Source organism: Pseudonaja textilis, chromosome 3 (genome assembly GCF_049901715.1).
Source record: "Pseudonaja textilis isolate UNSWEBS1 chromosome 3, rPseTex1.2, whole genome shotgun sequence".
In the NCBI taxonomy this organism is placed as follows: domain Eukaryota; kingdom Metazoa; phylum Chordata; class Lepidosauria; order Squamata; family Elapidae; genus Pseudonaja; species Pseudonaja textilis.
In genome coordinates, this window is record NC_141992.1 from 36,725,240 (window position 1) to 36,753,071 (window position 27,832).

General features: G+C 36.9%; 1 protein-coding gene across 1 annotated transcript; it reads left to right on the plus strand.

Moving 5' to 3' along the window:
* The first annotated feature begins 520 nt into the window (after positions 1 to 520).
* On the plus strand, positions 521 to 9,180 carry LOC113444273 (venom nerve growth factor 2). Its single transcript, XM_087931992.1, has 2 exons — positions 521 to 583; positions 8,284 to 9,180. The coding sequence occupies exons 1-2, from the start codon at positions 581 to 583 to the stop codon at positions 9,025 to 9,027; spliced, it is 747 nt and encodes a 248-aa protein (XP_087788118.1). The 5' UTR covers positions 521 to 580; the 3' UTR covers positions 9,028 to 9,180.
* Positions 9,181 to 27,832: the final 18,652 nt, after the last annotated feature.

Here is a 27,832-nt window from a genome sequence, read left to right on the forward strand (position 1 = left end):
CATTAATGAGTACTCAGTGCATAGTTAGTATAGGTTTCTTTATTGTCATTGCACCTCATACAATGAAGTTAAATGCCACCTTCAGTGTACATCTTACATAAGAAAAATAAAAAATAAAAAAACACATCCTTCACATTCTATACAATTGAATTGAATAAAAATGTTTCGTTCCTTGTTTGAAATGTAGGGGTGGTGTGTGTGTGTGTGTGTGTGTGTGTGGTTTTTTGTCCTATAGATATATTTTTAACTTCATAACTTTAAATTATTTAAATTCTATAATATGTGTGAAACTGAATGGTGCAGGCTACTTCTTGAAAACAGGTTGTAGAGACTGAGCAATGTAACATTGTCATCTATAGGAGCATGTGTTGATACTTCTCCATTTGCAGGTCAAGATTTCTTAGCACTTGACAGATACTCCATGCTTGGCAAATCTCTGTTCCTTCCCCCAGTTTTTTGACAGAGGAGGTACCTATTTTTCCTCCCCTTAAAAAGGGCTTGCCTCATCCCTTCCAGTCTTAGAGTTGAAGAGAGAACCTGAGGATATCCTCAACTGCTTCAGAGGTATCAATTGAGATCAATGGTAAGAAGGAATCTGAGCAATCTGGCAAATTTCTCTATTGCTCACCAAAACTAGGTGATTTTGTTAATTCCTGACATAACCTAGGGATTATAGCTGAGAAACAGCACAAGGTTTAAAATAGCCAGCTATGACTACTTTCTCTCTTGAGAGAGTAGAGAGTGTAGTTCGATTATATATTTCAGAACTGCTGCATTTTAAGTTTGCTTGTCTCCAACACCATCATCTTACTTTTGGAGAATCTTGATTAAAGGGATGATATGATACCAGGAGGATTCTGGCTAAAGTTCTTAGTTGATATGGGATTCAGCAGATGACTTAAATTCAATTATTATCTCCGTCCCATACATCATCTTGAATTCTTTGAGAAAAAGGGGGTATACATACCCAGTTTAATAAATTGGGACAAAATTTGTTATTTGGGTGTTTTCAAAATGTTTAATTCCTTTATGTAGCAGATTCCACCAAAGACTTTCATAAGACTCAAGTAGCACACTTTGTGGACATTTTATAGTTTCTGCTTGAGGCACAATTATTTCCTGAATATTGCCTGTTTTAATTAACTTTAACTACCTTTAGTTTGGAGGCATGCACATGATTTTTTATGTTTTTAAAGGAGCTTACTGGGAGTTTATAACTAATCTTAAAAATTGATCCTTGACATGTTCCTTTTGTTTTTTTTTTAAATAAGCTCCTATAGATTCAGTGAAACTTTTGAAAAACCAGGTTAAAAATTCAAATTCTCTTCTTTTAAAAATTGCTGTTACAGAACTGTAGAGCTGTTAGTTATACTGTAGACTAAGATGTGTTGTTATTCCCCTGAAATCCCAGTCAGTTATTTGCGACTATGCTACTAGTACTAATATAATGTTATATTTTTTGCACATTGCCTTTAGCAATATGGAAAGTTTTGTTTTGTTTTTCATCTGTTTGCATTGAATCTTTGCTGAGCACATCATTTGAGTTGCAAAGTGCTAATGGTTCTTTTTAAAATACAGTGTAATTTCCTCTAGATTTATCTATATGAAATAACTTTTTTGTCTTTTGTCTTTTTTGTCTGTTCAAAATACTTAATCATAACTTATCAATTATACTGATAGGTTTGTATTCTGAAGACCCCATTTATATTATTTAATTATAATTAGAACAAAAGAGTCATTTGGTTAACATATAGATATGTACATTATTCAATGAGTTTAAGAATTTGATTGATAGCTGCAGTCTGCTGCTTAATCTGGATGCAAGAGCATGTTCTAAGGTTCATAGCTTTTTATGGTACAATAACGTTAAGATTAATGTTGGCTTTAATAGTCATTACATGTATTAGAAGTGTCTTATTGAAAATATGGAACAGATATAAACCTAGCCTGGGATCAAATCTATATTTATGAATTTTAGCAATAGAAGATTTTAGATAAAAAAAACAATGCATAAAGAAAAATGATTAGCTTATCAAGAGTTGTTAGAACAAGAACATGGAAAGTATAAGATGAAATGAAATCAAAAGAGGAATCAGCTGCAGGAGAATTTAGTTTTCAGTGGTTTTCATATGCACAGTTAAGAAAATATTTTAAGGACATTTGAAATTGAGCAGCAGGAGACAAAATTTGAAGTTGAACTGTGTACAAATGATGAACATACATGCTTATTAAAATTTGAAATGGAAGAATAAATGAAAGAGTATATAATAAAATGGACTGAGAACATTAGACAAAATATATTGATGAAATAGTGGGAAAATATGTGATTAGATTAAGTTATATTATGATCTAAAAGAAAATTTTCATAAAATGAATGCACCATTGGTATAAGAATCCAGAAAATTTGTCTGGAATGTATGAAGAGTTTTCAAATTTATGTTGGAGATGTGGATAACATTTTATCTGCTGGACTTGTAAAAACAAAACAAAAACCTAGAAATTTTGGGTTGAAATACATAGAGTAATATAAAGGATTTAAAAAACAACAACATTCAATTGAAACTTTAACTTTTCTTGCTGGGATTAATGGACAGCCAATAAATATTAACTTTACATATGGTCAGTGTTGCAAGTCTTAACAGAGAAATGGTTGGTGAAGATGACAAAATTAGCAGCAAATACAAATTTAATCTGTTTGATTAGAGAAAAATCAATAATCACCTTGAGTAGTAACTGGAAACCCCTTATGGACTTTTTGTTGAAAAGGGAGAAAAATGAACGTGATTTACAGGTCTTAATATTAGAAAGGATATCTTATGCAAAGAAGGAAATTATGATGAAGGAAGGAAATTAGAACAAGAGGACACAATAAAAATGCATCTGGATACTGCTTCTTTATAGTCTTTCTTGCCCTTTTCTTCTTTTTTCTTTTTATATTTTATTTTCTCTTTTTACCATTCTTTGTTATTTTCTCTTATGGTTTTTATTTTGTGAAAATTTCTCTAATCAAAACTGTTTTTTAGAATTTGATAGCAAATCTAAGAGTTTGAGAGGCTGATTCATGAGTTAAATCCGTGCCTCTGCATTTTTAGCATGGATGAATGCATTACTACCAAACTAATAATTATTTTTAATAGCTTTAGTTTTTTAATGCACTTTTGCTTGAATATATATGGACTTTGTGAATATTTCTAAAATTACTTTCTGAGAATCTAAAGTATTTCCAGATTCTGAACAAATTATCCAATCTTTCTAAAAGCTCGTACATTGTAAGTATTTTACAGAACCTATCCCTGCTTGAAAATATAAAGGTAAATGGCAATATTTTGCATTGTCCTCTGGCTTTTAATTATTTAATTATTTTAATTATTTCTTTTTAAATTTCTTGCTAATCTAATTCTAAAGTTCTGATTAAGATTTTTAAGTCTAAAATCTGAAAAGGCCTTTTTTAAATTTTGCTTTGTTAACATAACACCGTCTTCTTCCACCCTATTAGAAATACAAATAGCATTTTTCCTTTTTAGTCATGAATCTCAAATGACTTCCAGAAAACAAAACTGATGTAGATCCACTTCAGGGTGTGCCTATATTGTCTTTAAATTTAGTTGCACAAACATTTTTCATTAGAATATTTGTTGACATCAAGAAACTCACTTGACATGTTCTGAATTGCTGCCATGACCCCAGTGCTCCTAGTGAAATTTCTGAGAAATTAAAGCTTCTGGTGCTTCCCTGAGCTGTAACATATTTAAATGGTTTATAACTGATTTCCTCTTGCAGCACAACAAGCATCTAGTTCTGTCTCCAGTTTTTGTAACACAGTCAGAATAATGAGGTTGGATAGGGATACAGTACGCAGGCTGCATAAATCAAAATAAATATTAGATGGCTGTTACAAAATAAAACTCAAACCTGCTGTTGCCATCTTCTGGCTGTCTGTATTTTTGCAAGATGAAATATTATGTCTCAAAATTTAGTTATGTAGCCTCTTGGAATTTTCCTTTCTGGTGATTTTAGCAAATATTTTGTATAGAATCTGCAACCATAGTAATCTGACTGATTGATGAATATCCTAAGATTAAGAGTATTGATTAACGATTAAATCTACTACTAAAACTATACATTATCTGCAGGTATGCCTCAAAATATGAATTATCTCAGCACTTCTAACAAAAAAGAACTTTGAATTTGACACAAATTATTGTCTTTAGCAAAGTATAACTGCAGGGAACAAGGGGATCTATGGTTTGTCAGAGAGCCCCATCAATAATGACGGGCCTTTGTCTTGAAGGATTTCAGAAGGGATGGCAGAACTAAAGATAAACAACAAAGTCTGAATCATTCTCTCCGAAGAGGTTTAGGCTTTTGTCTACTCTGTGCAAGAGAAGGAGAATCTGTTTTCAGAACTTTTACTCAATTTAAACTATAGCCACAATCCAACACAAGATTAAATGCTCTTAAACCCCCTGTGGAAAGGGAACTTCATGAGGACAGTGGTGACACCCAAGCAGGAAAAGCCCAAAGGGAACATCAGGCCAGCCATAAAACAAACTTGCATAGGAAAAGAGATTTAATAAAAGGTATTGAAAGAAGCCCCCTAGACAAAAGCCAAGTAATTAAGAAAGCTAGGGAAACAAGAAAAAGAAATCCCTTACAAACAACAGGTCATGCCAAATCAGCAAAACAAATAGACAAAAGACACGAAATAAATTCCATAGCAGACAGGAGATTGCCACCAAACAAATATAAGAAAACATTAGGATGAAACTGATAATCCAATCAAACCATATTTCCCCCCTTTGAGATCCTTTTTGGTCACCCCCCCCCCCATACCTTACTAGGATCCTCATTCTCAGCCTAAATCCTCATTCCCTTTGCTTAGATAGGGGGGATAGGGTTCTCTCTTCTTATCTTACAGCCCTGCAAAAGAGACTACAGACCCTCTGGACCCAGAATGCGCTGACACAGACCTTACCCCTGGAAGAAGCCCTGCATCCATATGAGCCAGGAGATTGGGTGTGGATCAAGTTCTTCACCAGAACCTCCCCTCTACAACCCAGGTGGAAAGGACCCTACCAAGTTTTACTGACTACACACACCGCCATAAAGGTTTGCAGAATGAGACTCTTGGCTACATTGGACACATGCAAAGCCAGCAGTCATAGACCATAGCCAAACTCCACCACAATCAATCCCACCCATCAAACTCAAGAAAGATTGGGACACAGGTGGACGCTTGGAGCATTCTTCAACACTGTTGAGCCACACCACTGTGAGGAACCAAGTGCAAATGTTGCATTACACAAAACTGGACTCCCAGGTGCTGAGTTATAAACTATTTTTTTTAAATTTTTTGTCTCACCTTTTCCATTTTTTCCTTTTTTTTAAAAACCTTTTTTCATCGTATTTTTTTTTAACAAAAAGGACTTTAACCATACCTTACTCATAATTTTTTGATACTTGACCTTTTACATTTTTTTTCATTGCTATTTAAAAAAAAAAAAGAGGGGGGGGGGGGAGGAAGGGAAGAAAAGGAATCTAGCAACGGGGAACATGAAATGCAATATATTCTATGTATTATTATTATTTTCTGTAATAATTGTAACATTTGTAACACAAGCAACTGCGTTCCTGGAACCAAAGCTTATCCCAGAGAAAGGAAAACATATGGGAATGTTTAGCAAGAGAAATACTCAACACCACTAACGTTTGCTTAGCAGGAGGGAAATCATAATGTCACTGGGTGCAGCACACCTAGGGTCACAGAATGCACCAGTCTTAGCAACACAGAACTAAAATGCAACTATACAGAGACCATATCATTTTCATATAGTTACCTGAAGCTCCCACCAGGATGGTTTTTCCTTTGTGGCTTAAAAGCCTACTCATAGCTTCCTGCAAATGCCACAAATGGCCCCTGCACCTTGGGAAGGTTAACCATGCTTATGCCATCCTTACAGAGACGACACAGGAGAGCCTTCCAAACCCTAGACTCAGACTGTGATTCCAAAGTCTCTCTTCCCACAAAAACAGAATACATCTCATTGGCAATATCCTTGGTAGGGGTATCTGAATTGGCAGTGCGAAATTCTAAAAATTTGAATAGACTAGCATGTACCCTGGCAAAAAAAGCTTGAATTCGACCTCCCATGCCCTGGATGCCCTTAACAGAGAACTGAGGGAGGTCAGAGAAGCCACCTTGGAGAATTGGGCAGCAATAGACTTCCTTCTCTTGAAGCATAACTATGGCTGTGAAAAATTCCAAGGGATGTGTTGCCTCAATCTGGACGAAACCTCAGAACTCGTAGGGAGGGACATCCACCACCTGAAAGAGCTATCTCAGAATATTGGTCAGGAGCAATCATTCCTGGACTTTTCATGGCTCTTCTCATGGATGCCAGATTTCCATTGGCTCAAAATCCTTATAACAACCACAGTCACCATTTGTGTCTTTGGAGCCCTCATGTCTTGCCTCTGTTGATGCATACCACCCTGCCTTAGCTGCCTAAAGGCCTGTATTCCCTCTCAGAAGAGAAAATTAAAGGAGAGACAGGCAGCTATGATAATGATCCAGATTGATCACAAATACCAAGTATACCCAGACATTCAATCAGAGACCACCCTCTTAAAAAAAAAAATGAAGGATTGTGGAAAGGGAACTTCATGAGGTCAGTGGTGACACCCAAGCAGGAAAAGCCCAAAGGGAACATCAGGCCAGCCATAAAACAAACTTGCATAGGAAAAGAGATTTAATAAAAGGTATTGAAAGAAGCCCCCTAGACAAAAGCCAAGTAATTAAGAAAGCTAGGGAAACAAGAAAAAGAAATCCCTTACAAACAACAGGTCATGCCAAATCAGCAAAACAAATAGACAAAAGACACGAAATAAATTCCATAGCAGACAGGAGATTGCCACCAAACAAATATAAGAAAACATTAGGATGAAACTGATAATCCAATCAAACCACCCCGCAGAGTTTACCCTCTGGCGGAAATGAAGACAACCCCCTGACAGGATTTAAAACATTAAGAAATACAAACACAAGCACACACACACAAAAGGAGAAAAGGTATAAAAATCAGGGGTTTATTATACAAAGATGGCTAGCCCCAGGAACACAGACTTCTTGCTATCTCTTGCCTTCCTGAAAAATAAAAGGAACCCGCTTCCAAGCAGTTGTCTCTGTCTGTGTCCTTGCACCGGAGCCCTCCCAGCAGGAAAATCGAATCCTCAAAAGAAAGGCATTTTCCAGCCTTTCAACACCCCCTAAAGTCAATGAATCTAAGCAGATTTAACTGGGTGTTGGATTTGTCCCATATTTTATTTTACTGATAGTTGTCTGGAGAAACTGACAATTCTATAACTAATATCACATCAGGACTTGCATTATTGCTTTTATTCCAGTAGCAAAAGTAGCATTTTACATCTTAGTATAGTATTGAGAAGATTTTAAGAAATTGAAGTAAGTGCAACTTAGAAGAAATTATTCTTCCACAGTCTATTCAGGTAACTGTGTGTAATTTAGCAATATCTTTGTGCTGGTCTTTCTGCCTTTTTTTATGAACATGTGGCTCATGGCAATCTAGATGCAAACATAGAATATATTTGAGCTACTTTTCCCTTTTGCATCATTTTTACTTCCAATTTAGTCCATAGAGATTCTTGTCAGTATCGATTCTCTCTATTAATAAACTCAGAACACTGCTTGATATAAGGTATCAACCCTAGTATTATTTCATTTGCTTGTTTATTTGCAACCCATTTGTTAATAATCTTCAATGGATCTAGCCAAAATTAACTTTAAAAAATGTTTAGGGTCAGAGTAATTCTTTTATTGTAGAAATGTACATTATGTCTGTATTCTCTCTTAGGTACATCATTCTTCCAGGGGGAAGATGAGAGAGAGGTTCAAAACCAAAAGTAATTTTACTTTCTATACCTGGTGGGAGGGGAATGTGCAGTGATGCATCATGGAACTTGTATGCTTAACATGAGGGACGGCTATATCAATGTTTTCTTATGTGATAAAGCAGTTTGACATTTTACCTTAACATCATTTCACTGATAAAGTGACTCTGGCAGTGTATAATGTCCCCACTTTATTAAGCAGGCTTGCTGTTTGAATGACCCTTTCTGCAGTGGGAAAGAAAAAGCAGCATCTGGTATCCACATGGCTGGGCCTTTCATAAGGCAGTATTAGAATATCTCTCCACTCATCTTGGAGTGGATGTTTTTGTATGTTGCCTTTGCTCACAGTAACATTCTTGGTTTGATCTCTCCTAGGTGCATAGCGTAATGTCCATGTTGTGCTACACTCTGATTATAGCATTTCTGATTGGCATATGGGCAGCACCAAAATCTGAAGATAATGTCCCTCTGGGCTCCCCTGCAACATCTGACCTTTCTGACACCAGCTGTGCTCAAACTCACGAGGGTCTGAAAACATCTCGAAATACAGATCAGCGCCATCCTGCTCCTAAGAAGGCAGAAGATCAAGAACTTGGATCAGCAGCCAACATCATTGTGGATCCCAAGCTTTTTCAGAAGAGGCGTTTCCAGTCACCTCGTGTTCTGTTCAGCACTCAGCCCCCACCATTGTCAAGAGATGAGCAAAGTGTGGAGTTCCTGGACAATGAAGACACTCTTAACAGGAATATCCGGGCCAAACGTGAAACTCATCCTGTGCATAACCGAGGGGAATATTCTGTGTGTGACAGTATCAGTGTCTGGGTTGCCAACAAAACCAAAGCAATGGACATCAAAGGCAAACCGGTGACTGTGATGGTGGATGTAAATCTTAATAACCATGTCTACAAGCAGTACTTTTTTGAAACCAAGTGCAGAAATCCAAATCCAGTACCAAGTGGGTGCAGGGGCATTGATTCCGGGCATTGGAATTCTTATTGCACCACAACACAGACATATGTCAGGGCATTAACCATGGAAGGCAATCAGGCATCCTGGCGCTTCATTCGGATTGACGCTGCCTGTGTGTGCGTAATCAGTAGAAAAACTGAAAACTTCTGATGGGCCATTGATTGCTCCAATACTCACTTTCTCCCCACCCCCCACCTTAGCCTGTAAATTATTTTAAATTATGAGGGCTCTATTATATATTTATAGTTTATACAATGAAATAACTGAATCATCATAATTTATTAAATCCTTTTGAAAGCTGAATACATGATGAGAGCATTAATGGCATTTTTTTCCTGATAAAAAAATATTGTAGCTTTTCTTTAATATGCTTGACAGAAAAGTTTCTGAGAAGAATGTATGGCAGTTTCCATTGTCCTGCACCTGACCTTTTTATTTAACGTGCACTTGCTCTATTACTCTGTACTAGATCAAACTTCATTACATACAAGTCCATTAGGAAAATTCTCCCTCTCATAGGTCAGAATCATTTGTTCATATTACATACACATCTGAGGAGACCCATAACTGCCACTGTTTTCAAATACGTGACTTCCTTCTGTTGATACATTCTAAATATTAGATTTGCAGCCGACTTCTAGCTAAACTTGTCTTCAGAGCAGTCCCATAAATATCTATTCATCTATTTCTTTACTGTTAATTTATTTTTATTTTTATTCCATTTGTATTATTTTCACCAATAAGTATAAAGCAGTGAACATATTGAACTTATCTTTTCCCCACAGAAACAACCCTGTGGTTTGGGCTGAGGGAGAGTCAATAGGTCAAGGTCACCTATCTGGCTTTCATGGCTAAGATGAGATTTGAACTCATGGTTTCTGCTTTCTAGTCTTTGCCTTTGTTCAAATTGTATACAAATTTATTATTCTTTTTATAGAAAACATTTAAGCAACATGTTGCTTCCTATTTTATAACAGGAGTAATTAAAAGCAACTGCAAAACTAAAACCAGCCTGAGCCCAACTAGATTTACATCTAACTCCATCCCATTTACATTAATACAACAAATGTGTCCTGACTGTTGCTTCCTCAAGATATAAAATCCAATTTCACACATTCCTGTTTCAAAATAGGTTCCACTATTTTCAATATGATTTGCTCTCAAGTAAGTATATGCGAGATTATTGTCTCATAAGGCAATCCAGGATGTATTTACTTCAGATTTATTCATGCTCTGTTCTATTTAGCAGACTTTCTCCATGGTAAGTAATTGCAAGATTTCAGTTTCAGTTGCAACTGCCTTTGATTAAGTTTGGGATCAGTGCAAAACTCCATGGATTAGTCTAAACATTGATGATTTTATACCCAAATGTCACCTTTGTGATAGAATTTTCATCTAATCAAAGCTGAATATACACAAAATAAATAGTAGAAGGTTCCTGAGAAAACAGTCCTCCCGATAGAATAAAAAAAATACATTTTGGTGGATTTTTTAGGAATAAAGACCATCCTGGTCCTTTGAAGTCAGTGGAAGTTATCAATGGAAGTTATTGATGAAAATGTTTCAAATGATATTCCTTCCCTCTACTGCCCAGAATTGCCAAGGATGAATGAACCGGAATAAATCATTGATTGCCACCAGCAATTGGAAGATTCGATGCAGAAAAGAAACACAATTGGTGTGCACATGTCGGATATTTAGAATTGATTCACCAAAATGTGCTGTTCATTCATTGGAGTTAAAAATATGGATTTTCAAGCATTTTTTAAATATAAAAACAGTTTAAACTTTCCAAACTTTGTGCCATCCATACATGTTGCATTTCATCTGCCATCATTCCCAAATAATATTACGTGTGTCAGGGTTCTGGCAGTTACTCCAATTAAATCACGAGCTTTGAGCCACACTCCTAAAACTTACGTGTGTACATGCTGAGTTGAAATGTTGGGAAGTGAAATCAACTACATCTGGAAAGAGACACATTGGGAAACACTTTTTATAATACTGTTGATAAATGCAAATGACTTTCTCTGGCTAACTTATATTGGGCTTGGAAGTGAGTATGTTTACACAACTTTTTAAAATAGATTTTGGTAATTTTTTAAAGGAATATAACCCATAAGCAAAATCAGCTGTTTTAAAATCCAAGACTCTGGTGTCATTATGTTCTATTGCTTGTGTTTGTGTTATGTTGAATTCTAGTATGATATGGTCACTCTCAAGCAAGGTTCCTACAGTTTCAACTCCCTCTATCACTTCTTCTCAGTTTGTAAGAATTAAGTCCAGTATGGCTGTCCCTTTAGTTCAGTGGTTCCCAACCTTTTTTTTGCCCCACACCCCTAAAGAAATTTCACTCGAACCTTGCACCCCCTGGAATAAAAATGCCAACATATAGCCAATATCGTATTATTTACCTGGACTTTTCTCGCACCCCCTGGAATATCATCTCGCATCCCCAGGGGGTGCGAGCACCCCAGATTGGGAACCCCTGCTCTAGTTCCATCCTCTACCTTTTGAACAACGAAGTTGTCAGCTAGGTGGGTTAGGAACTTATTTTATTTCTCACTTGGTGCAGAATTAGTTTTCCAATTGATATCAGGATAATTGAAGTCCCCCATTACTATTGTTGTGTGTTTCCTGCATATGTTTGTTAGTTGGTTGGCAAAAAGGACATCTATTTTTTCTGCTTGATTAGGTGGCCTATAATATACACGTAAGGCCATGTCATTCTTTTTTTCTTTTATATTGACCCACATGCATTCTAGGATGTTTTCATCTTTGGTTTTATGCATTTCTGTAGCAATATAGAGGTCTTTTACATACAGTGCAACTCCACCTCCTCTTTTATGGGGTCTGTTGTTGTTGTTTTTTTTTAATAGTTTCCTTCTACCAATATGTTCCAATCATGGGTTTCATCCCATCAAATTTCTGTTATTCCAACTATATAATATCTACCTTCATGTATTCGTAGTTCAAGTTCACCCTGTTTGTTCCCCAGACATTCTGAATTTGTATATAGGCACTTGAGATCTTTATGTCTGATGCTGTGTTTACTGTTTACATAACCTGTGTTGTGTCTGCCTGCCCCTAATTTCTTGCCACCCGTTTGATTGATGCCCATGGTATGGCACTCACTATTAAATGCTTGATTTGTTTGACAGCAAGGTTGATAATCTTACCTGCAGAAACATCTATTTTACATGCACTGGGATCCTTATTAATTTTTACCAAGATGTATAATAGCATCAACATCACAGACCTTACTGGCATTCTTGACTATCTTAAGAATACAGCTCTTGTCTCAGCTGGCAGTAGCATCTGGCAGACACCTGACCTCTTTCAAAACCTCCGTATTCTTTCCTAAATTTATATCCCTTACAATTGAGTCCCCAACCAGAAGGTGGCTTCTCTTTTTGGATACCTTGCTCTCTTGTGTAACTGTAGCATAATAACTGATTCACACTTTCTCTTTTCCAAAGTAAGTTGTTCTTCTAGGACCATGATCCCCGGTTTATTTGAGTTATCATTATCACAGCTACCTTGACCTGTCACTTTAGTGTCCCTATTAAGGTAAAAAAGGGCACTGTATCTGTTATGCTGAGACACAGTAAAAGCTTTGTGTTTATGGTCCACATTATGCTCTCACCCTGCCAGATCCCACGGTTGTCCATACTGCACTTTTCCTGTAGGATCTTTGTGGTAGTGGGGGCTGATAGCACGGCAGCTCAATAGATGGCTGGATTGGGCACCTAATTTCTGTTTAGAGAGCACAGATAAGAGACTCTAGATAGGTAATCTGTCCATGCAGACTAGTTTTTTTTTGTTTTACAAAGAGGACAGTATCCAAATTTGAAAAGAGTACTGCGAAAGACAGCTGCAAAACAAATATCAGCATGCCTCCAAGAATAAGCCATGAAGAGGGACGTGGCATTCTCTCATGGTTCCTCATTAAAAAAGTTCACAGTTGCAACACAATCATATTGGTATTCCAGGTAGTATCTTTGGGTATTATTTTTTTTGTGTGTGGTTAATTTAGATCGATCGTGCACTTTCAATTCTTCAGGCAGGAGATCACTGAATCTAGATCCATAAATTCTTCTTCAGTCTCCCTCTATTTTCATCTTGAAAAGACTGCACGATGCAATGAGCTTTATAGTGCTTTACAGACCTCTGTAAGTGATTTACAGAGTCAGCCTCTGGTCCCCCAACAATTTGAGTCCTCATTTTACCCACCTGGAAGGATGGAAGGCTGTGTCAACCTTGAGTCTGGTGAGATTTGATCTGCCAGATTGCAGGCAGCTGTCTGCAGCAGAAGTAGCTTGCAGTACTGCACTCTAACCAGGGGTGGGATTCTATCAGTTCATACCTATTCTCTAGAACCAGTTGTTAACATTTTAAGCAGTTTGGAGAACTGGTTGTTAGAAGAAATTACTAGCCTAATCCTGTAAGGAAGGCAGGAAGTAAACATCCTGGTGTTGCTTACAGAAACTGCCTCTCCATTAACCCTTATTACATTCTTGGCAGGACTAGACTTCCTGTCTCAGGAACTTCTCTGGAGTTTTTCCTCTCCTTTGCTGGTACTTTGCTTGTTGTGGAGTGACCGTTCAAAGTTACAATGGCACTGAAAAAAGTGACATGACCATTTTTCACACTTATGACTGTTGCAGCATCCCCACAGTCTTGAGAGGCCAGGCGAGGAGATGTGTGCCTCAATGTGAGTGATATTGAGTTGGCCATGCCCAGCCAGTCACATGACCACCAAACCATGCCCACCAATTAAGCCATGCCCACAGAACCAGTTGTTAAAATAATTGAATCCCACCCCTAATTCTAACCACCGCTCCACTGAGGCATCATCATCACCATCATCATCATCGCTGCATATGCTCTGTGATGTTGACAGGCTATATTTGCGAGAAAAGCAGGAGGCAGAGGACTTTTGCAAATGAAGCAGATAGTTGAAGAATAGAAGCTTGCTCTGGCAGATTATGTGAAAGATAGTGTTGAACCAGCTTTGATGGAAGTCAACAAGAGGAAGCTGCTCAAAGTGCAGCAAACCAAGAATCAATATAGGAAAACAGCGATGCAAACGCGGGCTAACAGCTGGTGTAACAAAACACTGCATGGACAGTTCCTTGAAAAGATCCAAGGAAAAGTAGATAAGGAAAAGACCTAATTATGGCTGACCAATAGAACACTGAAGAAAGAAACAGAAGGCCTGATTCTTGCAGCCCAAGAACAAGCCATCAGAATGAATGTAATCAAAATCAGAATAGAAAAATCTGCTGACGACCCAAATGCAGACTCTGCATAGAAGTGAACCATCAATCACATACTGAGCTGTTGCAAGACAATAGCTCAGACTGACTACAAATAATGTCACAACACAGTCGCTCAGGTGGTCCACTGAAACTTGTGTCACAACTACCATCTGCCTGTAGCAAAGAACTGGTGAGATCATAAGCCTGAAAAACTGGTCAAAAATGAGCATGCAAAACTACTGTGGGATTTCCGAATACAGACTGCCAAAGTTTTGGAACACAATACCCCAGATACCATGATTGTGGAGAAGAAAAAAGTGTGGATCGTCCACATTACCATACCTGGTAACAGCAGAATCGACGAGAAACAATTGAAAAAGTCACCAGATATCAGGACTTGAGAATTGAATTGCAGAGACTCTGACATAAACCAGTGCAGGTGGTTCCAGTGGTACTCAGCACACTGGATGCTCTGCCTAAAAACCTAGGCAAGCACTTAAAAACAATCGGCGCTGACAAGATAACCATTGGTCAGCTGCAGAAAGCCACCTTACTGGGATCTGCTCGCATAATCCGTCAATACATCACGCAGTCCTAAACACTTCGACTAGTGATTTGTGATATGAAACTCAGCATGGTTATCAAATAAGAAAGATCATAGTTCTTGTTATATCCTCAGAAATACTTATGAAATAGTATTCATTACCTTCAGTGCATCAGAGTTTGTCAAATATTTCTGGCTGATGATACACATTTTCTCAAAGCTGCTTGTAATCTCTTACATGCAGTGTAATTCAGTATCACAGTTGTAGCTTCATATCCATTAAAGCAGGGCTGTCAAACATGGGCCAGATATGTCACGTGCTGGCCTCACCCAGCCCAGTTTAGCGAAGGGCAGAAAGTCCCGATATGTCACGTGACACCGCCGTGACAACTTGAGTTGACACCCCTGCATTAAAGCAATACAGAGGAGATGGTGGGTTTTAAAACTAACATGGCTAACATAATTCCCAGATTCAAACAGCCTCCCACAAAGTTGCAGCCTGAACTGTCCCAGGAAAAATCCTCATTCCTGGCTTTTGTCTCTCAACCTGGGTTCTAGGGCTCCATTTTCCACAGCACAAAACAGTTACTGGATTTTAAAGATTGAATTTATCTTGTTGTAGACTCTGTCTTTCTTAATGTTTCTCTGTACAAAATCTTCAGGTCAGATCATTTGGTCTATTATCAAGAATAACTGAGAAAAAAAACTTAGGTTAAAGACCACAGCTACAATCTTTCACTTTCCCATTGCAAGCAGACATCCACCAGGTCCATTTTAATTTAATTCCCCTTAAATCACATTAATCCTTGCAGAAGGCATGTAAAAATATATTTTTTTAATTCAGCTATGACTGGGCTGGCATCAAAAAAGAGTAATTTTTACCTTTATCTAAGATAATTAGATGCATAAAATCCTTTTTAGTGGACCTGCTCATTGACTGTTGCCTAGATTAGATTCTTTGATCTTAATTAAACATGACAACTTTTCATTAAAAGAGTGGGCAAGTTTTGGCAAGGAAAGTAGGTATTAGAAAACATTAAATGTATCATACACAAGAGAACACTCTAACAAGTATGGCATATGCAAAACTATTCTTTTTCTAGCTGATTATTTGCATGATACTTCTAAAAACTTGACATCTACAACCCAGAACAGGAAACAAATAACACTAGTCAGAAGATACCAGATTGGTCTAGATTCAACAGTTTGGCTTACGGTATCAACACATTCAGCATTCAGCTATGTGTACATAGAACAAATACTGTAGCTATATCTTACATTTGCATCACCTTTATTCTGTTGTTTCCAATTTAAAATAAAATGGTTTCTCTTTAAATACAGAATCAGCTGCTATCTTGATAAACGTATTTCCAGGCCAATATTTGCTAAGTTCCAAGAATCTGAAGATGGAATTTATTAGAATGCTATGGTTAGGGACGGAATTTCATGGACAAATCTATAAGGGCACTAAGGAGAGCCAGACTGGTGTAGTGGTTAAGGTATCAGGATAGAAACTGGGAGACCATGAATTCTAATCCTTCTTTAGCCATGAAAAATTGGCACTAGGAGTCAATACTGATGATGGAGCATAATCAACAATTAATCAGGTAAGCAGAAACAATCCTTCCATAGCCATTAATTTCCCTTGAAAATATACCTCCCTGGGTAATTGATCTCAATAGATTTAGTTAAATTTAATTATAATGTTTATTAGATTACAGTTGCTGGTCACAACTGGCAAATAAGGTTATTATCTTCTATTAATGACCCCCAACATTATATAAATGCTCTTAATACATAAATTAAGAAAGTATGATTCTCCCGATATCAGTGATGAGGGACACACAATTCAGAACAGAACAGAATAACAGAGTTGGAAGGGACCTTGTAGGTCATCTAGTCCAAGCAGGAGACCCTATACGATTTCTGATAAATTACAGTCCAGTCTTTTCTTGAAAGCTTCTGGTGGTGAACCTCCCAAAACTTCTGAAGGCAAGCTGTTCCATTGGTTGATTGTTCTCATTGTCAGAAAATTTCTCCTTATTTCTAGATTGAATCTCTCCTTGATAGGTTTCCATCCATTATCCTTTGACTGGCCTTAAATGCTTTGAAAAATAGGTTCACCTTCTTCTCTCTTTGACAGCCCTTCAAATATTGGAACACTGCTATCATGTCTCCCTTGGTCCTCCTCTTCACTAGACTAGCCATGCCCAGTTCCTGTAACCATTCACTGATCTAAAGCCTTGCAATAATATTATAAGAGAAACAGAGAATACATATTATTTCTTCTTAACATATAATCTTAGCAAGTTTCCAGGTTTAGTGAACTTTAAGTGACAATGTAAACTGGCTTTGCATAACAAAGTCGGAAGCATAGGATAGCTTTTTTTCCAGCTATGTGTGTACTACATTAGAAAAGTATTTATTAGAAATGTTCAATCTCTGGTTCAAGTGGAAAGTATGAAGAACAAAAGCAAGAACATTGTGTGGTCTTGTGAGATTTTCAACAGGGCTTCAAGCCCACAAGCAAATAACTACTGGATTAACAGAAGACACACAAGTATAAAAGTTAAATCAGTAACAGATTAAGTTTTATCCCTATAATTCTAGATGAGGTACATTGCTCCAGGTGATTTCAAATGAAATAAAAGGAAAAACCATTCAACACATGTTAATCAAAATAGCCAGTCTCCAATTTCATTTTCTAAGGAAACTAAGCTGCTGGGAAGACTTTAATTAATACAACATTGATTTTATATGTATCCATTTTAAAATTTTTGTTTCTTCTAAAAATATTACACATCCCCAGCTTTTCATTATATAGCATGAAATTTGCTTTACTTATGCTCTTGATTATTAAATCTTTTAATGTTTAATTGACCTAAGATACCATGACCAGCACACAAATTATAAGAGCATTAATGAACTTCTCTACCCACAGTCTACTGGATGTTTTGGTCTTGGTCAATGGACCCCAATTTATAGCAACCCAATTCGAGTTATTCCTAGCTCAATTAGGGATCAGGTTTGCCTTGATCTCTCCATTTTATCCATCAAACAATGGTCAAGTAGTAAGAATGATGTGGTGAATCAAGGAAGCCCTAGCAAGAATGGGCCCAGGGCTGGCAAGCTAAAATCAACAAGTTCCTCCTGGCACAGCATATTACCCCTAGCGCCACCACAAACTGAAGCCCAGCAGAATTATTAATGGGTCAGTCCTAGGGGAGATCAACCCTGACTGCTCTTTAGAAGGCGAGACCCTGAAGATGAAACTCAAATACTTTGGCCACCTAATGAGAAGGAAGGACTCACTGGAGAAGAGCCTAATGCTGTGAAAGATTGAGGGCAATAGAAGAAGGGGATGACAGAGAATAAGGTGGCTGGATCGAGTCACTGAAGCAGTAGGCGTGAGCTTAAATGGACTCTGGAAGATGGTAGAGGACAGGAAGGGTTGGAGGAACATTGTCCATTGAGTCGTGATGGGTCAGACACGACTTCACAACTAACAACAAAATTACTGAACTGATTGGTCAAATTGCTATTCTTGAAGCAACATGTCACATGTGTTTGGAAAAATGTCAAATATGAGTAGGAAGAAATTATCCTGTACTACTAAGTGACCAAGAGGAAAGAAATGGGTGAGCAAAAGGGAGAGAGGAGCACAGGGCATTGGACCAAGATAAGGAAACCAAGGATATAAAGAATAACTCAGCTGTAATAAAACTGCTTGGATCGTGGCTGATGCAAGAGAAGTTGGAAGTGAATAAGAGGTGCAACATAAACAACAAACAAAATTTACATGTCCAAGAGACAAATTTGCCATAAGGTACTTGGTGTATATGTGTGGGTTTACATACATTTTTTGTCACTGAGTTTGCCTTTGCCTGAGTTTACCTGATGAAGTATTTGAAGCTAAAATTTATGCCCTTTATAAAATAATTTTTATTTCAGTATTCCCTAAAGTTAAAAAAGAGGAAACCAGATATATTAGGTACCTGATTAACATTATAAAAGCAACATGTTAGAATGGAGAACCAATAATTAAGTTTTTAATATGCTGCTGCAACTGCTACTTCTCAAGTTACTAAATGGTAAGAACACCACAAATGTCAAGAATTCCCATGAGAAATAAAGCTTTTTGTGGTATTTGCATAGAGGGTGGGAAAATAATTCAATTCATAAATAAATCAAAGAAAAATAGAATAAGAGTGGAAAAGGAGTTCACAATAGATGAAGAGGCCTTTGTTAATATTTTATTTTTAATTCCAGAAATCCTACTTTATGAATTTATTTTAATGGTTAAATAGACCTGTGATCTTTTTGATGATTGTTTCAGAGATATTTCCTTTCTTCCTAAACAGAAACAGAATTATCATGAATGAACAAAAAAAATCTGAGGGAGTGGGAATGACTTTCAACTCCTTATTAGTTTTCCCATTTAACTTCTTTTTTTACAAGGGAAAACACAGCACTTTATTATGGAACAAGTTCAAGCAGATTATCATTCATATATTTAACATTTTAACAGAATTAGTTTCATGTTCTGAATTGAAAAATAGAATTTCACATGTAAAGAAATGTGTATTGTGTGGACATTATGTGAGGTAGAGCATGTAAATGCAGGATTTACTCCAAATATAAGGAAAATAAAGATGAAAAAGTGTCTAAAAGTTCTGAAGGCAATGTATTACTTTTCACTGACTAAATTTTCATCATGTGAAAAAATATGTCCATGCAATAAATGTATTACATTGAAAGGATCCATAAGAGAGGCAGTTTATGCACCACAATAATAACTAACAATCTGCAGGCTATTAAGAGCTGAAGCTTTCCATTTCTGTATTCTTAGAAGTTGTTAAAACCTGAAGCAGACACATATTGGGAAGCTGACAATTGGAAATTGTTCTTCCTTCCTTCCTTCCACCCTCCTTCCCTTCCATTCCTCCCTTCCATCCAAGCTTCATAACTCACCTTGTAGGAAGCTGTTAAAGAAGGTTGCAAATAGTCATCGCATTGACCACAAGACTTTTCAATGTTGTAATTGCAACCCAGGCACTGAGCCCCCAGATTGCAATCATGTGATCAGAGGGAATCTGTGACAGATAATAATAGAACTTAGACTTATATACCACTTCATAATGCTATACAGCCCTCTCTAAGTGGTTTACAGAGTCAGCATATTGCTCCTAACAATCTGGGTCTTCATTTTACTAACCTCAGAAGGATGGAAGGCTAAGTCAACCTTGAGCCCTGTAAGGACTGAACTCCTGGAGTGAACAGTGAGTTAGCCCTCAGTACTGCATTCTAACCACTGTGGCACCACAGCTGCTATGTATGTACGATAAAAGTATGAGGACTGGTCAAAAGCATCATACATTTGAATGGTAGCTGATGGTAGTGGTTGTTAAACAAGGACCGCCTGTACCATTTCCTCTAATACATTTTTCCTCCCCCATCTTCTTTGACAGCAGGGCAAAACCAAGACAAACCCCTTTACCATGACCTACTGCATTAACATTTATTATTCCAATTTGAAGATCAACAGTCCTTTTTCACTTAGTCTCAGGTTTTCATTTTAATATAAACTGAGATTATATTGCAAATTATACGTTAGGGCAGGGATGTCAAACTTACATCATAACAGCAGTGTCACGTGACATATTGGGACTTTTTTTCCCCTTCACTAAACTAGGCATGGCCAACGTTTGAGGCATCCGGCCCACAGACTGGGAGTTTGACAGCCCTGCCTTAGGGGATTAGACCCTGTAGAGTTATGAGAGGTGGAGGTGGAATATTAAACTGAATCATGTAAGTGTGATTATTTATTTGATTAAATTAAGCTCTACATAGGGCATTTGTAAAGTATCTGGAAGCTTCAATTGGTTCAAAATGCAGTGCCTGCGTGGTTTTGTGCACGCCTAGGCGGGGTGGGATTCAAATTTCTTAACAACTGTTTCTGTGGGTGTGGCCTAATTTGTGGGTGTGGCTTGGTGGTCATGTGACTGGCTGGGCATGGCTTACTGACTGGACGTGGCTGGTTGGTCATGTGATTGGCTGGACATGGCTTGTATGTGAATGGTATAAATATTTATGTAAATATTGATTTTTTTATTTAAAAAAGAGCAACTTTTACCCAAAATCAGGCAAAGCAGCAGGCAGATTGAGTTGCTCACAGAATCACAGATTCATTCAGAGATCTATCTTTCTGTAATCGGCTACCTGAGTCTGAACTGTATAATAGAAGCTTCAGGCTCAGCTCTGCTTTTAGATTAGCTACAAAGCAGGAAAACTGATGATTTCCTGCTTTCTAGGTAATCTAATCTTCTGGCACAGCAGAACAGCTGATGGTTGGGGGAGAAAAAGGAAAAATAGCAACATAGCATGCACATTTGATGGCACACATGCCAGGTAAGGAGTGGGTGGGTGGGACGGAACCAGCCCACTGATTTGCAGTTCTCCAGCAGGTAGAATCCCACCCATGGTGAGAGTGTGTTTTGTGTGTGCATATAGACCATTTCCTAAAAAACTTCAGCTGTGCTGCCTGCACAGCTAACAAGCATTGCACGCGGGTGTGCAGTGTTTGAAAATCCTCTTCTTTCCTGCTTTTTCAACCTCAGATGTGCCACGCAAAGCAGCTGAGGTTAAAAAAGCAGGAAATAAAAGATAGCCAAGAGCCCTGGCAGGCAGCTGGGTCAAACAGAGCAGCAGACACCAAACCAGTTCGGTGTCTGCTACTCTTCAGAGCTACCAGTTCTATAGAACCGAGCCGAACTGGTAGCATCCCACCCCTGGGCATAGGTCTACATATGTGGTTAAAGTGAAAGCTGCTTTGGCTGACAATTTGCTTCCAAGTCAAGATGCTGGTTGTCACCTTTAAAGTCCTACATGGCTTGGAACCAGTTATTTGAAGGACTATCTTCTCCCAATCATATCTATATGACCTACCACAGTGGGGAGGCAAGAATGCTGTGAGACCCTCTCTTAAGGAGGGTGCATCTAGTGGGACCCAGAAGATGGGCCTTCTCAGTGGCTCCCATCCCATCCCATCCCACAGAAATAAGACTATCCCCAATTTTGACACTCTTTTGCAAGGCCCTAAGTTTGATCAGAGATTTTGAATGTAGGGGAAATGGACCTGGAAGACAAGAAAAGGCATGAAAGAAATGTGATTGAATCTAGAACAACTATAAGAACAATATTAGAGGAGAGATTAATCTACAAATGGAAAGTGGAAATAAAGAAAGATGACATGGAAGCTGTTTGGAATTATGTTACAAAATATTACCAAAACTGTACAGTTATATTAATGGAAAATGTGAGAAAGATGATGGTGAAATGATGAAAAAAAATCAGTTAATGAGAAAAACTTTGCTGCGGCAAAATAAGGAGGGTGAGATATAGAGAGACAAGGAAAGTTGCAAATTGTAGTCAAAGAGGGCAAGAAACAACTACATTTCAGAGAAGCTGTAAAAATCAAATGTAATTCTGATGAAAATAAAAGTTGGTTGAGAAATGGATCATAAACCAAGGAGCTTCTAGCAAAGTGAAGGAAATTAAAAATAAAACTGGTGAGGTGATTTGAATTGAAATTGAACTGAGGGAAACTAAAAGGAGTATTGAGATTGTTTTATGGAAACAATAAAGGTATATTGAAAAGTGGAATTGAAATGAATACTAAAAATGTAATGTCCAAGTAATGATGGAAAAGAGGTACTAAGTCTGGTGAAAACATTGAAAAATGGTTAGGTTGCAGCAATACTTAGAATGGAAGAAAGCATTTATTTAAAATGCTAGAATTTGATGAGATGGTCAAATTGATTTGTTTGATTAGTGAAAAATTATATTTACTGCTCACTGGAAACCTTTTATGGACTTTTTGCTTCAAAAAGAAAAAAAATCATAAGCTAAGGATTTATGATTTATGGTTTTGATGATTAGATAAAATAGATTATAGACAGTTAGGATGTAACTCTATAGAGAAAGCGGTAAATTTATAATTAAATTTGTAAGTGCTGCAAAGCAGATCAGAAGCTTTTTATTTGTTTCTTTTTTGGCACTTTTTAGCCTTCTCTGTCATTTCTTTCTTTCTTTTTTTTTCTTCTTACTCTATAACCTATTCTATAATATTTATAAATATTGCTCTATATTACTTACAAAACAATTAAATCTTTTTAATTTTTATTTACCTTTATTTGCTTTTTTATTAAATTTACTTTTCACTTTTTATTTTACTTTTATTTTATTTATTTACTTTTTTCATATTTGTATCGCTATTTTATCATACTTTACCATCTTTTATCTTGCAGTATTCTGGGAATTGAACAAAATAAAATATTTCAAAAACAAAATTAAAATTTCAAAAACATGGAGTCTTTTCAGGCAGATGGTCCTAGCACTATCAGCAGAAGGCTCTGCATACTTCCTTTGACAGTGTTTCTGGTGAGAAAATTGAAATAACTGTAAGAAAAATACTAAAAATATGGGCAACCCTTCACACAGCATATTACTAGAGCAGAATGATGAAAGATGCCCTTAGAGTCATACAAACGTATGGAGTATGAGGAAGTAAACATAAATCAATTTTTAAATGTTGTATTAATTCCAGTTCCCTATCATAAGATCAATTTTGATAAGCAAATTAATATATGCAATGTTATATAATTCAAAAGTTTTTAAAAGAATTAAATATCTCTATATTAATGGGATTTACTTTCTAGTAAACAGATTTAGGACTGCAATCTCACCAAATAGATAAAATTGTTGTTTTAAAAAATATTTCAAGGATCAAGAGGCCAGGAATAAAAACTGTTCAGACTTTTTTAAAAAAAGAAGAATGTAACAATGAAAAAATTAGATCCTGAATGATAATCAAATAACTTTGAGATAAGTTGGATAAAAAATGCACTGGGTTTGTACAGAATCATACTGCACCAGATCTAAAAATAAATGAACAGGTAATACCATAAGGCAGTCCTCAACTTACAACAACTGGGACTGGAATTTCCATTGCTAAGCAATGCAGTTACAAAGCAATCACGATCCCGGTTGCCATTGTTAACTGAATCCCACAGTTCTTAGGTGAGGCAACTTCCTGCCAGGTTCCCACAACCAAAGTCAGTGGGGAATGATGGCAAAAAGTGCACATTCCAGGCCAACATGCAGGTAGGAGGGAAGGGGATGTTCCTTCATCTCTCTAGAAATACAGACAAGGCATTCAGCTGATTATATTACACATATAAGAAACATTCATTAACTTTCTAATAAAAACACTAAAGACTGATTGTATAAACTGGAATAATTTGAGACTTAAGCTAAATCTTCCTCTTCTTCCATAAGGTGTTTTTATTTTAATAAGACTGAACTGCTGATTATTGACCTGGACACATAGATGCAATTTTCTTGGCATTATTTGGAAATAGTTCCATTATTTGGAAATAGATTATTTTGTTTCACATGCTATCCTCCAGACTTCTCCTAATCAAAAGAGATTCTACTTCCAGTTCAGTCCAAACAACTATGATGAGTGCTGTTAGCTGTTAAGACATTTTTCATGAAATAATTAATTGTCACCGTTGTACAAACAAAGGCATAATATACTTCAATCTTTCGCTTCAAATATGGGACAAAACTAACTGTCACATACAGATCTTTTGAACTTAGACCCTGTGTTAAAGATCAAAGATTATAGATAGTCCTCAGCTTACGACCACAAGTGAGCCCAAAATTTATGTTGCTAAGTGAGACATTTTTAAGTGAGCTTTCCACCCACTTTAAACCTTTTTTGCCACAGTTGTTAAGTCAATCACTGCAGTAGTTAAGTTAGTAACACATTTGTTAACTGACTCTGGTTTTCCCATTGACTTTGTTCATCAGAAGTTTACAAAAGGTGATCGCAGAAATCCAGGACACTGCAACCATCATAAATATGAATCCGTTGTCAAGCCTCTGAATTTTGATCACATGACCATGATGTAATGGTCATAAGTGTGAAAAACGGTCATGTCACTTTTTTCAGTGCCTACTTTGAATGGTCACTAAATGAACTGTTGTAAGTTGAAGACTACTTGTATTACATGATTTTTAAAGAAAACTCATTTTACTTTATTTAGGCAGTTTATTTTAACTGTAAATTTTTCAGCAAAAATTGTTTTTCAACATTAATGAAATGTTAAACCTGTCAGACTGCCACAAAGAGGAGGGGCTGAACTTATTTTCCAAAGCACCAGAACAAGAAACAATGGATGGAAACTAATCAAAGACAGAAGCAACCTGGAATTGAGGAGAAACTTCTGAATAGTGAGCAAATTAACCAGTGGAACAGCTTGCCTTCAGATGTTGTGGGTGCTTCATCACTGGAGGCTTTTAAAAAGAGACTGGAGAATCACTTGTCTGGAACAGTAAAGGGTCTCTTGCTTGAGCAGGGGGCTGGACTAGAAGACCTCCAAGATCCCTTCCAGCTCTAATATGATTCTGATTCTGATCTTTAAGTTCCTTAAACTTACTTATTTGTATAACTGTCTGGTTTGGTTCTGCAACCCAACAGGACAGACATAGACTTCAGAGGATAATTGGGACTGCAGAAAAAACAATTACTACCCACCTGCCTTCAATCGAGGACCTGTATACTGCACGAGTCAAAAAGAGGGCTGTGAAAATATTTACAGACCCCTCACATCCTGGACATAAACTGTTTCAACTCTTACTCTCAAAACGATACTATAGAGCATTGCACACCAGAACAACTAGACACAAGGACAGTTTTTTTCCCGAATGCCATCACTCTGCTAAATAAATAATTCCGTCAATGCTGTCCAACTATTTACTAAGTCTGCATTACTATTAATATTAATCCTCCCATCTTTCCTTTCACCCAACTCCTCCCACTTATGACTATATGAATGTTTCCTAGTATGATTTGATTGCTTATTGTACCCTATGACTATCATTAAGTATTATGATTCTTGACTCTTGACGAATGTATCTTTTCTTTTATGTATACTGAAAGCATTTGCACCAAGACTAATTCCTTGTGTGTCCAGTCACACTTGGCCAATAAAAGAATTCTAATTCTAATTAAATATACCAATTTGTTTATATCCTGGATGACCAAGAAATGGGAGACAAAGAGAAGGATCCTCACACACATTCAATGTGATTTTTTTCCTGTAATGAAATGCCTGCAGTAAGTTCTTCCTTTAATAAAATTCAGATAAATAGTAGAAAATATTCAATACTCCATATAGCCCAAGTCATTTCACATCAAGTTTCACCAGACTTAAAGTTCTAGCTAAAAAAGACTTATGGAGCCAAGTTATAAGGAGAGTTGTGATGCAGACCTTTCTTTAAAGAAAAAGAGGTAGCCTTTTCTGCTATTGCATCTACCCTATGGAAAATTCTCCCCCCAGTAGTGAGGCAGCCCCCATTCTCCTGGGGTAAAAACACGGCTCTGTGGCCTTGCTTGGGGCTTACAGTATTCAGCCATGGGGTTAGTTAGCACTCTGAAAAGCCTGCCCCAGTTTTTAGTTAAATTTTAGTATTGATTTTTATCAACTTTCCTTTTCTAAATATTTTAAAGTTATATGCTGTTTTTATGTTTCAATGTTTTATTTATATACCATCCAGGATCTCTCTGTGGGGAAGGAAGGAAGGAAGGAAGGAAGGAAGGAAGGAAGGAAGGAAGGAAGGAAGGAAGGAAGGAAGGAAGGAAGGAAGGAAGGAAGGAAGGAGGGAGGGAGGGAGGGAAAGAAAGACAGAAAGTAAAAGAGAGAGAGAAAGAAAGAGAGAGAGAGAGAGAGAGAAAGAAAGAAAGAAAGAAAGAAAGAAAGAAAGAAAGAAAGAAAGAAAGAAAGAAAGAAAGAAAGAAAGAAAGAAAGAAATGTTTATCCACATTTCCCATCAGCAGTTAGGAAACTCATTGTATGCAATTTGCAATGGATTACTGGAGACTTTGCCAAAGACGAAAATGTTAATGGTGAAGGGGTATTGATTGTATACCTGATGACCTACATATAGAAAAACCTTTCTAATATTTCCAACTCTGAAGTACAGGATGTAATTTAAGCAGTCTATGCTCTTCTTTTAATGTTGATTGTAAATTAAAGCAAATTTGGTGTCATCACTGAGTCAGTTCACAAAGCAAAACCCTAAATTTGAGCATGATGTGCTTCTACTTTGTAGTTATCCACTTAATTAAGAGATTAAATGAAAGAAAAACACCCATTTCTGTCTGCTCTTTTGCTAACTATGCTTCATACATTATGGCCTGCTTAGTGATTCCTGGAACAACTTCTGAAAGCATTATTGACCTAATCTTTCTCTTTCAATTTGCATAATTCATGTTACAGGAGATCTTCCTGATGCAATTAAAAACAAAATGGTGGTTAAATAATCTAGATTTGCTCTAAAGCAAAATAGGAAATAGCAGATTGGGAAAGGTGCCAAAGTTTGCAAGTTTGAGCTAAAATTTTGTAACATAGTTACAGTGTCCTTGATAATATTATACTAATAAGCCACTCCAATAGCTTGGTGAAAAATACAACACGTCTCCTGTGGAGTTTTATTTTATTTTATTTTGTGGAAATAAAAAAAAATCCTCTTTGGCACAACCATTGAATATGCAAGACCTCAGCCATTAATGTAACAAGCCACCTGACACATATCAATGAGAGTGGCATGTCTAAATCTGAGATTTGTATTTGGATATATTAAATATGGCTTATACTGTAGCATGTTACTTGGATAAATGTTGAGCCAAACACCTGCAGATTATGAAGAAACACTGCTGATCTGCTAAAATGTTATTGACTTTGGCTATCAAATTCTCAACAGATGCAAGTGGTATAGCTTGTTAAGAAACAAACAATCTTCATTAGTTACTATACTCAGTGAGTTCTAAATCAAACATATTATTGTTGTGTTGAAAGGCTGGAAAATGCCTTTCTTCTGAGGGCTTGATTTTCCTGCTGGGAGAGCTCCGGTGCAAGGACACAGACAACTGCTTGGAAGCTGGGTCTTTTTATTTTTCAGGAAGGCAAGAGACAGCAAGAAGTCTGCATTCCTGGGGCTAGCTAGCTAACTTTGAATGGTGAATTCCAGGTTCTTTATACCTTTTTTCTCCCTTTGTGTCTGAATGTTCGTTTAGTATTTAATG